This window comes from Chiroxiphia lanceolata, chromosome 1, assembly GCF_009829145.1.
Source record: "Chiroxiphia lanceolata isolate bChiLan1 chromosome 1, bChiLan1.pri, whole genome shotgun sequence".
Lineage (NCBI taxonomy): Eukaryota > Metazoa > Chordata > Aves > Passeriformes > Pipridae > Chiroxiphia > Chiroxiphia lanceolata.
In genome coordinates this window covers 115,639,516-115,655,235 of record NC_045637.1, presented here as the reverse complement: position 1 = coordinate 115,655,235, position 15,720 = coordinate 115,639,516, and the positions used below count along the sequence as shown (strand labels likewise).

Here is a 15,720-nt window from a genome sequence, read left to right as displayed (position 1 = left end):
ATTTCCAGAAGAACTGATTGAGGAAAAGAAAAAATAGCAGCATTATAAGATATACAAACTTCTTTTATGGAACAAAATAATTTGGGCCATAACTTGATTACATAGTCACACAACACTGCTTCACAGGTAGTCCACAGGAACATTATTCTAGTTAGATCAAGGCAACATTTGGGGCAGTTTTCAGATTTGAAAGACTCCAGAAAATTGAACTAACTCTATTTAGGATGACTGTGCAGCTTGTAAACACAGAACTACAGTTTTCAGTAGATCTTGGAGCAGACCTTCTCTTTTTATAAAAGCTGACAGGATAAATTCAATGCAGAGATTTCTTAATATTTTAGCATATGCTTAATATTCATCTGACATTTTGTATTAACTTTGTCATGGTTTAACCCCAGCCAGCAACTCAGTACTGGACACTCAATTCTCCACCTCCCCCACTGGGGAGGAGAATTGGGGAAAAAAAACATAAATGATGATGATGAGAGAGAGAGAGAGAGGAATAAAACTCAGGAAAAACAAGTGATGCACACTACAGTTGCTCACCACCTGCTGATTGATGCCCAGCCAGTCCCAAAGCAGCGATCAGCAGCTCCCAGCCAACTCCCCCCAGTTTATATACGGGCCATAGTGTTCTTTCGTACAGAATACTCCTTTGGCTAGTTCAGGTCAGCTGTTCTGGCTGTGCTCCCTCACCCAGCTTGCCATGCACCTCCTCACTGGCAGAGGATGGAAAACTGAAAAGTCCTTGATTTAGAGTAAACACTACCTAGCAACAACTAAAACATCATTGTGTTATAACATTATTGTCATACTAAGTTCAAAACACAGCACAGTACCAGCTACTAGAAGGAAAATTAACTCTATCACATCTGAGGTCAGAACAAACTTTCATCAAGAATCACTTGAAATTCTCAAATGGATAGTACATTTACCCTCAAAAACTGTAAGATATAATTATCAAGATCACAAAATGCTCCAGTCTTTGGCATACTCATAAACAGTACGAGTTAAGGCACAATACCACAGCATGCACCAATACAGTAGAGATTTACTGTCGTCAGAAAGAAAGTAAATTATTCTTAATTTCATTACGGTCATAAAACAGGGCTCACTAAAATTCAGAAGCAATAGATAAAAGGTCTTCAGCTCCCTCCAAAAATTCAATGGTTACTACACTGGTACTAGTTGTAGGACTAAATAAAGTGTTTGTTTAAATATTGCAATAATTTTGAACCAATCACTGTAGAAATGGTCCAAATAAGTTTCAGTTCTTCCAATTTCCTCAAGTCCTGTAAATCTTTGCCATTAAAGAGCATTTATATTTCTGTCAATTTTGAGCTTACATTTGAAAATACGCTTACACTTCTTTATATTTAGATTGGACCAGAGATAAGGAAAAGTTGTTACATTAAGACAAGAGTGCCCCTCAGTGGTAGTATGATGATATAAAATACAATTATATGATACTTTAATATTCTGAATATTTATTTTCATCACTCAAAGCTCCATTAAATCACCTTCCTTCAAAACTATATCATTACTATGAATCAGAGGGCTTTTGGCACATACAATTTAATAATGAATGAATTTAAGTACGTACATCATCAGGTAAAAATATTTACTATGAAACAACAGTTGCTGAATATTTATAGCTGATTGTTTTGTGCATGTGTGCATACACCTACACCTTCCAGTTAGATTTAAAGAAGAGAGATTGAATTTCGCATAAAGACTTCTCACAATTCTGCAGCATTCAAATAGTTTATTTTCTTCTGTGTCATGAGCAGTAAGAAAGCATGCAGTAGTTCTCTGAGAACTTTAAAAACTACAGGATCTGAATTGCCTGTAAGACTTGCTGTGTGTACCAGGTTGTATTGATTCACTCAAAGATCAAAGCTATGCCATGCTTTCAAAGCCTATCCTAGAACCTGCCTAGGCTCCCGCCTCCACACTGTGGTGATTACAGAAGCATACATCAAGAATATTCACTAGTCAGGCTTAGACAAATAGCACCTCACTGCAGCTGATCACTGGGAACAACTGAAGGATAGTAAGCAACTTCATCGTAGAATTGGAATAGAATAAAATTGACAGCTGTTTTACTTCGTATGTTCATTAGCACTTGCTATGTAATCTAGTTATTTCAATATTCTTGCTGATGTAAATAAAAACAGGCACTGAAGCATAGCTACAGTCTAATTTTTTTTAGGGCTAAATCATCTCCTCCATCATATTTGACATATATAGCTGCAAAAAAATATAGTCATGGCTGATGACACCTGGTGGCAATGAACACAAAATTCGTATTAGCAATTATTTCACTTCTGTGCCTGGGAAGATCATGGAACAGATCCTCCTAGAAGCTACGCTAAGGCAGACGGAGGACGGGGAAGCGATTCAGGCTTCACCAAGGGCAAGTCCTGCCCAAACAACCTAGTGGCCTTCTATGATGGAGTGACTACATCAGTGGACAAGGAAAGGGCTGCACGTGTCATTTATCTGGACTTCTGTAAAGCCTTTGACACAATCCCCCACAACATCCTTCTCTCTAAATTGAAGAGAGATAAATTTGATGAGCAGACTGATAGATGGATAAAAAAGTAGTTGGATGATTGCATCCAGATGGTAGTGGTCAATGGCTCAGAGTCCCCAGTGGACATCAGTGACAAGTGATGTCCCTCAGGTGCCCATACTCGTACCAGTCTTAGGTAATATCTTCATTAATAACAAAGACGAAGGGATTGAGTGCACCCTTACCAAATTTGCAGATGACACCAAGCTGAGTGTTGTGGCTGACACACCTGAACAATGGGATGCCATCCAAAAGGACCTGGACAAGCTTGAGAAGTGGGCTCATGGGAATTTCATGCAGTTTAACAAGACCAAGTGCAACCCCCAAATCAATACAGGCTGTGGGATGAACAGATCGAGAGCAGCCCTGCCAAGAAGGACTTGGAGGTGCTGGCGGATGAAAGGCTAGACATGAGCTGGCAATGTGAAAGCCAACCCTACCCTGCGCTGCACCCAGCAGGTCGAGGGAAGTGATTCTGCCCCTCTACTCTTCTCTGGTGAGACACCACCTGGAGTACTGCAAACACCTATGAGGTCCCCAGCACAGGAAGAAAATTGACCTGTTGGAGTGAGTCCAGACGAGGGCCTCCAAGACGATTAGAAGCGTGGAGCACCTCTCCTACAAGGAAAGGCCGAGAGAATCGGGTTTGTTCATCTCGGAAAAGAGAGAGTTTCAGGGGGACCTAATTGTGGCCTTCTAGTACCTGAAGGAAGCCTAGAAGAATCATAGAATCACAGAATATGCTAGGTTGGAAGGGACTCATCAGGATCATAGAGTCCAACTTCCAACTCTGCACGGGACACCCCAACAATCACACCATGTTCCCGAGAGTCTTGTCCAAACGCTTCCTGAACTCAGACAGGCTTGGTGCTGTGACCACTTTCCTGGGCAGCCTATAACACCCTTTGGGTGAAAAACCTTTTCCTGATATCCAACCTAAACCTCTCCCATCTCAGCTTCATGCCATTCCCTCGTGTCCTGTCACTGGTCATGAGACCAAAGAGACCAGCACTGGTCCCTCCTCTTCTCTTTACGAGGAAGTTGTAGACTGCAATGAGGTCTCCCCTCAGTCTCCTCTTCTCCAGGCTGAATAGACCTCAGCTGCTCCTCATACAGCTTCGCCTCCAGACTCTTCTCCACCTTTATTGCCCTCTTTTGGACATTCTCTAATAGCTTAGTATCTTTCTTATATTGTGGTGTCCAAAATGCACACAATATTCAAGGTGAGGCTGTACCAGTGCAGAGCAGAGCAGGACAATCCCCTCCCTCAACCAGCTGGCAATGCTTTGCCTGATGCCCCCCAGGACACGGTTGGCCCTCCTGGCTGTCAGGGCACCGCTGACTCATATGCAACTTGCCATAGACCAGGACCCCTTTCTGCAGCACTGCTTTCCAGCTTCTCATTCCCAGTCTATACAGACAATTAGGGCTGGAGAGGAACTTTTTACAAGAAGATGTAGTGACAGGACAAGGAGGAATGGTTTCAAACTGAAAGAGAGTAGGTTTAGATCACATATTAGAAAAACTTCTTTACTGTGAAGGCACTGAGGCATTGGAACAGGTTGCCCAGAGAAGTTATGGATGCTCCATCCCTGGAAGTTTTTAAGGTCAGGTTGGATGGAGCTCTGAGTAACCTGGTCTAGTGGAAGGTGTCCCTGCCTACAGCAAGGGGGATTGAAAATAGATGATCTTTAAGACCCCTTTCAACCCATACCATTCGATACTATAGGATCACAAGGCAATAATTTACTAGCTTCCAAGTATGGTGACCAATGGCCCAGGAAACCGAGACCTTCTGAGAGTTTCAGTAAAGAAATGTTTCTCAGGTACATCATGAGAAACTGTCTTAGAGAAAAGTAGTTCTACTTACTAATTGTAACTTTGTCTTTATCCTCTAACATGACATTGTTCGGAGTGAGATCTCGATGAACAATCCTCTTCTCTTTATGCAAATAACAAAGAGCTAGACAAAGCTTAAAAACAAACAGAAAGGACCTTACAAAGATTCTTAACTACAAAGGCATATAAAATTAAATTCATAGCTGATATTAGCGTCTGATAGAATAAGTATTAGTTTGTCCTTTATTAGCCTAAAAAAATGGTGCTATCAATTACATGCAGGAAAGTTCTGGAAAAAGGAATGGAGATCCTTACTTGGATAAATATACGCCATATTCTGTCTTCTGTAAACTGTTGTTTTTCCTTCAAAGAGTGAAAGTGTTCTCCCAATGGCACCCCCTCTACGAGCTCCATGACTATGTACAATCTGTCATCTACATAAAAGAAAATTAATAGAACATTATATTTATACAGAAGGCATTTGAAAATAGAGTATTTGAGGTAAAAATATATTTTAGAAGCTGTTATTTTTTACTTTTTAAAAATTTAATTTGTACGGACAGATACATTTTAATCATGGCTCTACTCCCTGGTATTCCATTTTTTCCTCAATTTATGTCACAGCAACTATAAGGAAATCACTGTCTGATAATCACTCAGGGGGCACGTGTATGTAGATAACTCTTTATAAAAGAAAATTAAGAGAATGTGGCTGGGCAATCTGTATCTTTCATCCTACGACTCACTATAGCTTTTCTCCCTATTTAGCATTTCAGTTCTAAATTTTGGATCTTTTTAGAAGAAGAATGATGCTTGCCATATGTTTACATTGCATCTAGTTTTACTGATAGATAAAAAAATATAATTTCTCACCATTTTTCCAATTTTAAAGGAATATAAGCCTGTCTGAACTGTAGCAGTTCTTGAAGAAAGATTATTGCTCAAATTTGACTCCTGACAAGCTGTAAGTGGTTTTATTACATATTTCTATTTCTTCATTATGTAAAATGTGGTGATTCTCTGCATTTATACTTACTTTCCAAGAAGGTTCTATAATACCATACAACATTTGGATGATAAAGCCACAATAAGGAAAGAAATGTAAATGCTTAGAATAGTTAAACTGATGGCATAGTATTTATAATGTTTAAGCTACACATTGGAAGGAAGGATATCATAAGGATTCCACAAAGTTGTTTATGAACTGCAGTGCAGCAGACCTTCACTGCTACCCCAAACAGAGAAATGTTGCACATTACTAGAGCAACCAGAAGGAAAATACAGTATGATTCCTATCTTCTCTCCCCTTAATAATTGAAAGAGAGTAAATGAAGTTTGAAGGCAAATAATTATACCTGTATCAAAGTATTGGCTTTCTTAGCTCAGGAGCACTAATGATTAGTTTGTTTTTCTAGTTTTCAGTTACAAGAAAATACTATCTTCTCACTGTATTTTAAAACCAAGACTTGACGGAATGCAACAAAGACTCATCAGTTTTTTATCACAATCTTAATTTACAGAATCTCTGAAAAAAGTTCAAATACTGCCAACATATAAAGTAAGAATCTTTAGTAACAAGTATTTGCACTGCTGCTAACACTACAGTAAGCAGGTTTTCATTATCAGCAGAATTCAGGTAAAGGGGGCCAATACTGTACTGACTGAATGAAAAAAAGTAAAAGCCACTGGGAGCCATGCTATATAGAATCACTTATGTTGGAAAACACCTTAAAGATCATTGCATCCAACCATTAGCCCAGCACTGCCAAGTTCATCACTAAACCAGGTCCCCAAGTGCCACATCTGCACATCCTTTAAGTATCTCCAGGGATGGTGACTCTACCACTTCCCCGGACAGTCTGTTCCCACGCCTGACCACCCTTTTGGTGAAAAACTTTTTCCTAATATCCAATTTAAATCTCCCCTGGCACAACTCAAGGTCATTTCCTCCTGTCCTATCACTAGTTCCCTGGGCTGATGCCCCACCTTGCTACAACCTCCTTTCAGTTAGTTTTTGAGAGTGAAAAGGTCACCCCTGTGCCTCCTTTTCTCCAGGTTAAACAACCCCAGTTCCCTCAGCCGCTCTTCACGACTTACTCTCTATATGTTTCACCAGTTCTGTTGCCCTTCTCTGATCACACTCCAGCACTTCAATGTCTTTCTTGTAGTGGGAGGCCCAAAACTGGACACAGGATTCAAGGTGCAGCCTCACCAGTGCCATGTACAGAGGGACAATCACTTCCCTGGTCCTGCTGGCCACACTATTTCTAATACAAGCCAGGATTCCATTGGCCTTCTTGGCCACCTGGGCACACTGTTGACTCATGTTCAGGCAGCTGTCAAACAGCATCCCCAGGTCCTTTTCGACCAGGTAGTTTTCCATACGAGAATGTCCACACATCAAATCAGAGTTCGTGAGACATACCTGCTCTTTGATGATGGTTAATTCAGAGACAATGTTTCTTACACTACTGTCTCTGTCTTTTTTGTCTCTTCCAAAAGCTGGATTGTGTAAAATGACTTCTTTCATTGCCAGGAGATTTTGTCCATTATGCTTCCTAACCTATAAATAAGATATAACCTTTGTACAATTAGTACAGGATGGGGATAGAAAGAATGTTATTGTGGCTACCAGATTAGTTTTCAGGGTCCAGGGCTTTCTCACAAACATTATAATCATAGCTTTTTCTGTGTATGATGTGATTAATAGAAGAAATGGAGTCCCACAATAGAGATTAGCAGTACACTGCTGAACTTGCACAGTGTTTGAAGTGACATTACCTGTGCTCAGTGTTGCTTTTCAGATAAAACATGCTTGAATTTCTGAGGTTTTACACAGATTTATTAGCCTTTGTAATAGATAGAAATGCTGTTTCTGGAAATGAACTAAAAGAAAGTAAAAGTAGAAAACCTAAGAGATACACTGGTCAACCTTACAAATACAAGATGGAACAAACAAAATCACAGTTAACGCTAACAACAAGCCCAGATCCATAAAGGCCTTTTTGCACCTACATTCCCCTACTGAAATTCAAAGGACAGTTCTGCCTAAAACAGGCATTAGACCCTCTTTGTGAAAACTCCCCTCAAATCTGTAAAATAATAGCAAAAGGGAAGTTTACCTTATATACACTTCCAAAAGCTCCACTGTTAAGGTGCTCTAAAATTGCATAATTTCATGTTTTGTGGGTGCCTTATTCTGATTCATACTCTCAATACTTTCAGCAATTTGCTTCAGTACATCCTCCTAGTCATAAATTAAATGACAAATAAATAAATATAAAATATTTCATGCCTTTCTTGTGCTAAGAATGTGCAAGAATACAACTTCTTAAAGCTATGAAGGTTTAAGGTTTTTACTTACCTTTAACAAATTTAGCTTTGATACCAACCCTTCGTTAGCTCTGATATCATGCACATAATGTCCAATATCAATGAAGATTTCAAATAAATCAGCTGAGAAAAGTCTACAAAGGTATAATTTTTTTATATATTTTAGAAACAGTAGCTATTAATCTACAGCAGAGACTTTTCAGTGTTTATTATTACAACTTACTTCAGAACATCCTAAATAATACACTTTTTTTAATCTATTGAGACATTAGCCCTCTAACATTACAGACATAGCAATTAAAGGACTTTTTAAAAGTCAGACTTCAGCCTCCACTGAGTTTCCAGTAATTTTCCTATTTTTTTTTCTTACAGTACTTTCTATTACGCTTGTTGTCACAGTATCTGAGTTTCTTCTTGTAATGCATTAAGTGATAGGATTAACAATTCTCTGCATTCAGAGAATGATGACACCCATATTAGAATTTCTGCGGAAGAAGTCTAGTCTAAAAGATGAAAAGGACTGAGAAAAGCAAAAGCTAACAGATAGTAGGCAATAATTGATTAGTTACATGCTGAACAGAAGTTGTTTCTTTTTAATGTTCTGGCAGAAGTAGAAATGCAGGAGATTAAGGCATTTGGAAAAATCAAGAGGGCAAATTGGCCCAGATTCTGTAAAAACCTGTCAGCAACCATGACAATTCACTACAAACTAGGGCACTTTCAGTACAAAATCTGCTTTTAAAAAATAAAATATAAACAAAAGTTATATTTGAATTTTAGTAATTTCTGATACATACTAAAAACATACTAGAAACACTACTGACAGGCAGAGCTCCTAAGCATTATGATTACTATTCTAATACCACAAATCACACTGTTATATTGCACATGGCCTTTGCAGCCAACCTGGTGAAACAGTCATCTTAGTAGTAAAAATGGGTAATTGATGAAAAACATTTTGCCCTTATTGATTGAAACCCTTCAACAACACTCCTAAGTAAAACAGCTTGATGCAAATTCATTTCCATGTGAAGGAATTGAGGGCTCAGAGAAAAAATTTTACTGCTCCCAGTTAATTGCTACTATTGAGGGCTGCAACTTGCATCTGCTAATCTTCAGGGTAGAAGTATGTTTTATCTCCAACAGTATTGAATCTGTCCTCAACATATTTAAAACGTTGATTCACAGGGGGAGAAGGAGCCCATGCAGAGCCAGGTTGTCTGGCATGCACACAAGTCCCCACATTGAATATCTAAATCTTGTAGACTCACACTGATGCAGTGTAGGGTTGGCTATCTGTAGCTGTGGACAGGACAGAAATTGCCCATTACTATTTCCTCCTGTTGATAATAAATTACATTTAAAAAATAGGTCTTTCTGATTGGACTTTTGAAAACTATCCTAAAGGAGTTTCACAAAACATTTGGTTACCGTACCTTTTGAAAACATGCTGATATCTTTCCATACTGAAGAGAAATCTCAGGGCTCTGAAAGCATAACACTACAACAGGAAAAGAACTAAATTAATAAGAAATTTATACACAAGTGGAAAAGCCACTGATAAACAACAAGGATTCCCCTCGACTTTACACATTGGTATACTTGGTATTTAAATGACTAGATAGATTATCTTATTTACCCGATAACAAAGGGAATAAAAATATATTAAGCTCCTCCTGTATTTTAAAAGTATGCTGGAATATTTAGGGAAAAAAAATGTTTAAAAAAACCGGTTGGTGACAATAGCACATGCTGAGGAACATTTAAATCTCAATCATCTCTTTTTGTTTGCAGATAGCTCAAGACTTGAGACTGATCTCCTCTCCAAAGCTGAAAAAGGTAAATGTAATCAGTGGGTTTGGAATGTTGTGGTAGAAAAAGCATTTTGCATTTTTTCTGAAAAATACAGTGTAGAACACTGTAAGTTCTAGCAGAGGACAAAAAAAAAAGTGAGAAAGAGAGAACACTCAAATTTTTAATCCTAAATTCATCATATTTACAGGGATCTTTATGTACCTCAGTTTCTATATTTATGTATCTTTGTTCCAATATGATCTTTTCTAAAGGAAGGTTATTTTTAAAACAGCCACTGGCAGGTAGCTAATATGCATGCTTTTATGCAACTCATCTTTAGTTTGGCTGAGCAAACAAAGATAGTCATGGAGTAAGATCACTAATGTAGCATGGCAGAAAGAAGCTGAAAATTTAATCACTGAAAACATAGACCAGCATTCAAAAAATTTTAAGAAAAATACCTAAGAAATTAAAAAAGGGTATTTCAATAGCTGCCACTGTATTTCATAGCAGTAACAATAACAAAGGCAATACAGATGGTTGTGGGAGAATATGAATAAGGTTTCATAAAAATATACTTCTTAATGTTTACCCAAAACAGATTTAGCTTTCATATGCGATCATGAAGTCCATTATTAATTCACATTGGCTTCATGTTTAACCCAGCTACAGTTGCTTAGTAGCTCTTGTGAGTTATTTCCAACACATTCTGCTGCAATCTAAAAATCTCACTGGGCGTAAATTAAACTCCTTACAATTCTGTGAGGCAACTGTAGTGTGCATATGCTCCAGTTCATTAGACTCAAAGTTAGTTTCATATATCCTTTAGGAAGACTTTTATTTATCTCATCCTTAAGATGATTTAACTGAAGTGCACTATAAAACTCTGTTGTAGTAGAAAGACACCTACTGCACTGAATCAGCTCCCCAGCCCTAATCTAGAAGAACTGCAATGAGAAAGATGACACTAGAACGAAGCTCTTTTTTTGTGGAAATGCCTTCCTTACTATTCAAGCATGCCTACCTGATTAGATAGTTGAGTAGCTAGGTAACCATGTTAGTGTAAGGCTATGCCAGAACAAAGAGCAGGGGATAGGCAGGATCCTGACTGCATCCACCTGTGCTAAGGACTTTCTCAGACTTGCCCAGAGAAGGGCAACCAGAGCAGCAGCAGCTGTGTTTATCCCTGAACCCCAGTCCACTACTTTCCTATAGTTTAGAGAGACACCCACATTTTCACAGAGCCTGAGAAAAGCTACCAGATAATTACTACTGATAACCTTTAGCCTAAGTTGACTCAAACCAGTACATTTATGGGGGTAACAACATGCAAAACCAAGAGCCATTCTATGCTTAGTGGGTCTGTATTTATCCTACACTTACATTTTTTTCTACTTCATGTGATTGTTTTCCTATATGTCATGTAACAGCTGCAGTAGGATGCTCCAGAAACAAACAGATATTAGTACACTGTCAAATTTACAGTGAGTTTCAATGACAATTAAGGCACTATAGAGAAGATCTGATGCTGGGCAACCTGAAAAACTGGAGGAAAGACTATCACAAGAAAAAATATTCACTTTTCTTTACACTATATAAGGTTTTAGAAACAAAGTAAATCAGAACAGAAAACCAGAAATTGAAGCACAATTTAACTTTTAGTTCGTGGGCCATTTGTTATTCCTGGGTTTGTTTTGGGGGGGGGGGTTTCCCCTTTAAGTATGACTTTTTTTTCACTATAAAATAAACTTCAATTCATAAAAAATTCTCAGGAACGGTTTGGGGCTTTCAATGTCCAATCATAATAATTACAGTTACCTGTAATAAACTGGCTTTTTCAGCATTCCTTTCATTGTTGGGTAAAATCAGCTTTGCTACTGTATACATTCCATTTGCCTAGAAACAGAGAAAGGTCAATATTAATAGTGCTCCTTTGCACAGAAACCACCAATAAGAATCAGTGTTGCTTCAGATAAATCAGAAGCTAATACCAATAGACAAGTTCTCAACATCCTATTGCACACCTAAAATATAAGTTCAAATTACTTAAATCTACAAAAGAATTAAATCACTGTTCCATTCAAACTGATACTGCAAAGAGAGCTTTTGAATGGATAATGAAGCAATGCTTCCATCTCTGGAGGTGAAAGAAATTGCAGAAACAGATCTGTCACCATGTGAATATTCTGAATTGTCAGGAACAAAAAATATAGTCTCAATAAATACAAACTGGAGAAACACCAAAAGTGATAGCCTGAGGAGTCTGTGCCTTCAGCAGGATTTTGTGAAAACCATACTGATTTCAGCTTCCATTTTCATACAACCATGTGTCCTCCATTAATGTATCCGCTGTGTTGGTCTGATAGATGGGTACTGGTTCATTTAGTTAAGAGTACTGCTCCCAATTACTTGATAAGCTCCCTGTTGAAAACTCCTCTCTAGCAAAGTTGAAGGAAATATGTGCCAGCTCTGCTGAGGCTCTGTTGCAGTTTTCTTCATGTTTTCTTCAACCGTTCATGAAGGTAGACTTAAGCTAAGGTTTTAGATGGTGCAATAGAGCCATTGAATCATAAGCACATTCTATCTGCTACCAGAATTACTGCAGACTGCTACCAAGGCTGTAAGTTGAGGCAAGAACACAAGACAGACAGGTAGAGGCAATTACAGCAGAAGCAAAAGGTTCCCAAATGCCTGAACCAAGGGGCCTTTGACACTAAATGGTATAAACCTTTAGGGGTCACTTAGATCGACTTCCTCGGCACATAACTGAATGAGCTGCAAATCATCTTCTTCTGTTTTTAACCCAAGTGAGTTCCTTCATCTTGTTCCCCATGCAACTCTCAAAGTTGTATTAGCACCGAGAAAGAAGTAGGATTTTAAATTATCAGCTATAACACTTACATGTCATGTTGACCAACTTGTCTACATTATGCTGCTCCTCTCCGTAATTAAGACAGCTATTTGCTACCGTTTCCATACACTATGAGTAGAGAAAAAATAAAGAATACAAGTAAAAAAAAAAGTTTTAAGACTTCATAAACCCAGAATGTTATGCACAGAAATAGCCTGTAGGTGGTGCACCTGTCTCATGAAAAAATGTTCTGTAATGCAATAGTATATAAGGGCAGTTGCTTTGTACAGTTTTGTACACTAATGAAAAACACCACACCAACTGCTTATGTGCAGAGTAATGGACTCTCTTTGTTCCATAAACCAGGAATATATGGACACTGCTTTTTGCAATGTATTTCGTTCCAAACATAATAAACTGACATGCAAACATAATGGGCAAGGGTATTATGACGAATTCTACCTGAGCTAGATTTTCAATTCCACCCAAGCTGTAAAGCATTTCCTACAGGAAGATGGAAAAAAAATTAAAAATTAGTCAAAATATGGAAAACACCAGAAAAAGAGAACACTAGAACATAAATGCTTTGTTTGTCCTGGAAACAAACTTTGTTTGTTTATTGAGAAATTCTGACTCCAGTGGTCAAAGTCAATGGATGCTTCAAATGCTTAGCACCTTCAGAGTTAAGAATTACTTAAAATAAGTAGATAAAAACACAGAAGTGAAATTTTAAAGGTTTTAAAACTGTGGCTTTCAGTTTTCTTCACTTACTACGTTATGGGAATTTTACATATTTATATGGTAAAGTCAAGTACAGAGCCTAGGGCTCAGTGGAATGACCAATCCATCTGTTGGGAGATTTACAGTTTCTTTGTTAGGGTTAGCAACAACAGATGCTACATAAGAAATACCAGAAATTGAGCAAGTTATGCAGTAACAGTGCAAAATCACTCTTGGAATCTGTTTGTTTGCAAATCACATCTTCACATACAGAAATATAGGCACATACATATAATAAGTATGCATTCATAAGAACAAATGTCTTTATATACAAGCACCAACACAGCTTATATGCATGATGCTTATATGCATTCTCCTATCCAAGCAAGAAACAATATTTTGACATACTGACCTGACAGCATGGATCCCTTATTAATAATCTCAGGCAGATCAATACTCTAAGAAAATGGGTGGATGAAGCTTGAGTAACCCACTCCCTGTAAAAGAAATATTCAAAACATTAACCAAATTCCATAAAATAGTGTTTAAACAAATAAAACAGTTTGATTCAGGAATCAATTGACTTGAAGATCAGTGAGCTACAACAACTGTTCAACATACTGTACCATAGAACTTTAATACTGTTTATATTCAAACCTAGTAGCAGCTATAAATAAATTTATTTCATTATATGAGCATTGCCAGCCATCACTTATTATCACTGAACTGATGCAGGAAAGTACATGCTTATCTCTAAGAACAAGTTGAGTGTGCTTTGATATAAAGATACTTTAAGTGTTTGGATCAAGGCCCCAAAAGGCAGAAATAAGAGAGAAACCACACAGCAAACTTCAGTGCACAAAATACACTTATGCAAAAATATGTATGCTATAGAACTAAAAATAGCTATAGTTCAAATGTTCTTGAAATAGGATTGTATTTCCACATAGAACTTCCCCCTTTATATTCCTCCATACAGTTCTCCAGCACAAGGCTTGGTAGAAAACACAATCAAATTTGCAGATTTGCACAAAGCACCCAGGCGCAGTAATCCTGCATAAAATACAAGTAACAGAATCACAGTTTCCATTGTCTGTTGAAGGTATATAACTCCATCTTACTATTTAAAATAAACCTAAAATTAGACATCTTTGCTGTGTGTTTTTGTTGTTGTTTTAACTGAGAGGATAGAATTTGTTTGGATAAATTTCCAAGAAACAGAAGAAGTTTATGGGACATGTCAGTTCTCTTCCTATTTTATCATTGGCAGTTAGGAATTATGCCAACAGCTAAAAATACTTTGATAAAAATAAATGTTTTACAAATAGATGCTAACAAAATCTCAGCCCCTCTGCCAATATTCTGCCTCAAGAAATACTATTTTTCATTATGATTCCATAATTGGCATCTTCAGAACAGCACAAAACTTTCATGGAATAAAAACAGCAACCATATACCTGTGTGCGAAATTTGTAGGCCAGGTTTTAAAGAGACCTGAAGATATTGCCAGGGTGGACAGTCATTCTCTGAGCCTGGTTAACATTTGAGAGCCTCTTCTACTATGGTGACATTTACAGCACGCACTACTAGATATGCCAGTGTATATCCACCTTACACCAGCAGGATTTTTTCAACCTTAGTTATGCACCTTATCCAAACTACTTAAGCTAAGCTGATCACAGCCTTCTTGTCAACAGAACTACCTGCAACCAGGACTTCTGCACACACAGTGATGCCAGTAAGGAGGGGTGATTTTTTCTTGCACCCAAACAACATTGTTATGCCAGCCAAAGCATGTAATGCAAATCAAGGTGATAGTCCACAGCTCTGACACAAAGAAATGGAAGTAGTTCCAAAGAGAAAACATATGGGTTTGACATACCTACTAATATATGCTTGTCTCATTAATCTTACCTGGGTGCTTTCACTTTTCATAAAAGAGGCTCATTTTGCTATATCGTTATTAATAATAAGGATCACCAAAGAAAACCAAAATATAAGCCAAGCATGCCACAATGTAAAAATAGAACTTGGAAATTCACAGTGTAAGCTACTCTTAGATTTTCTGGTAAATGAAGCTGAGACACTGACCTCCCACTGGTGAGTACTGAGTTCACGTGCAAAAAAGAGGCACTGGATTTATAAATCACTTAAATGATCAGCATTAAATTCACTGGCACTTATATAATCAATGATGAGATCCCTAGTTCCCCAGCTAGTTTTGAATAAAGGTCCAAGCAAGCTATGCGATTTTTTTAAGTTCTTCTGTAAATTCTAGCAGTTACACATCAATACTTCGAAATGCTCTAGGATTCCTACTTTAAGCTTCTCTACCATTTAAAGTTTTTGTTGGAAAATATATTTGGGCTTTAAAAAATAAAAATACAACACACTGCAGTGGAGTATAGTAAAAGAAATCCTGAAAAAAATTTTTTTTCACAGAAAATATCTTTATCTGCCCCCACTACTTTTTTAAGGTCTTGCACTTTTTCCTTACTTAAATGAGAGTAGCATAAGAAAGGGATTTCCCTTTCTAATCCTATAATACACACAAGTACAAATAAATATGAACAAGTGGCACAAACTCATCTGAATTTTAGGAAAGCCA

General features: G+C 37.6%; 1 protein-coding gene across 1 annotated transcript in view; it reads right to left on the bottom strand.

Annotated features, from left to right (window-relative positions):
• Window positions 1-15,720, bottom strand: part of NEK10 (NIMA related kinase 10) — an 88,574-nt gene that overhangs the window by 70,407 nt on the left and 2,447 nt on the right. The window contains 13 exon segments of the mRNA XM_032687334.1: window positions 4,446-4,548; window positions 4,730-4,848; window positions 5,451-5,497; window positions 6,841-6,977; window positions 7,537-7,592; window positions 7,595-7,661; window positions 7,779-7,881; window positions 9,184-9,248; window positions 11,360-11,437; window positions 12,155-12,159; window positions 12,443-12,521; window positions 12,855-12,896; window positions 13,525-13,609. Coding sequence (XP_032543225.1) covers window positions 4,446-4,548; window positions 4,730-4,848; window positions 5,451-5,497; window positions 6,841-6,977; window positions 7,537-7,592; window positions 7,595-7,661; window positions 7,779-7,881; window positions 9,184-9,248; window positions 11,360-11,437; window positions 12,155-12,159; window positions 12,443-12,521; window positions 12,855-12,896; window positions 13,525-13,609 — 986 coding nt within the window.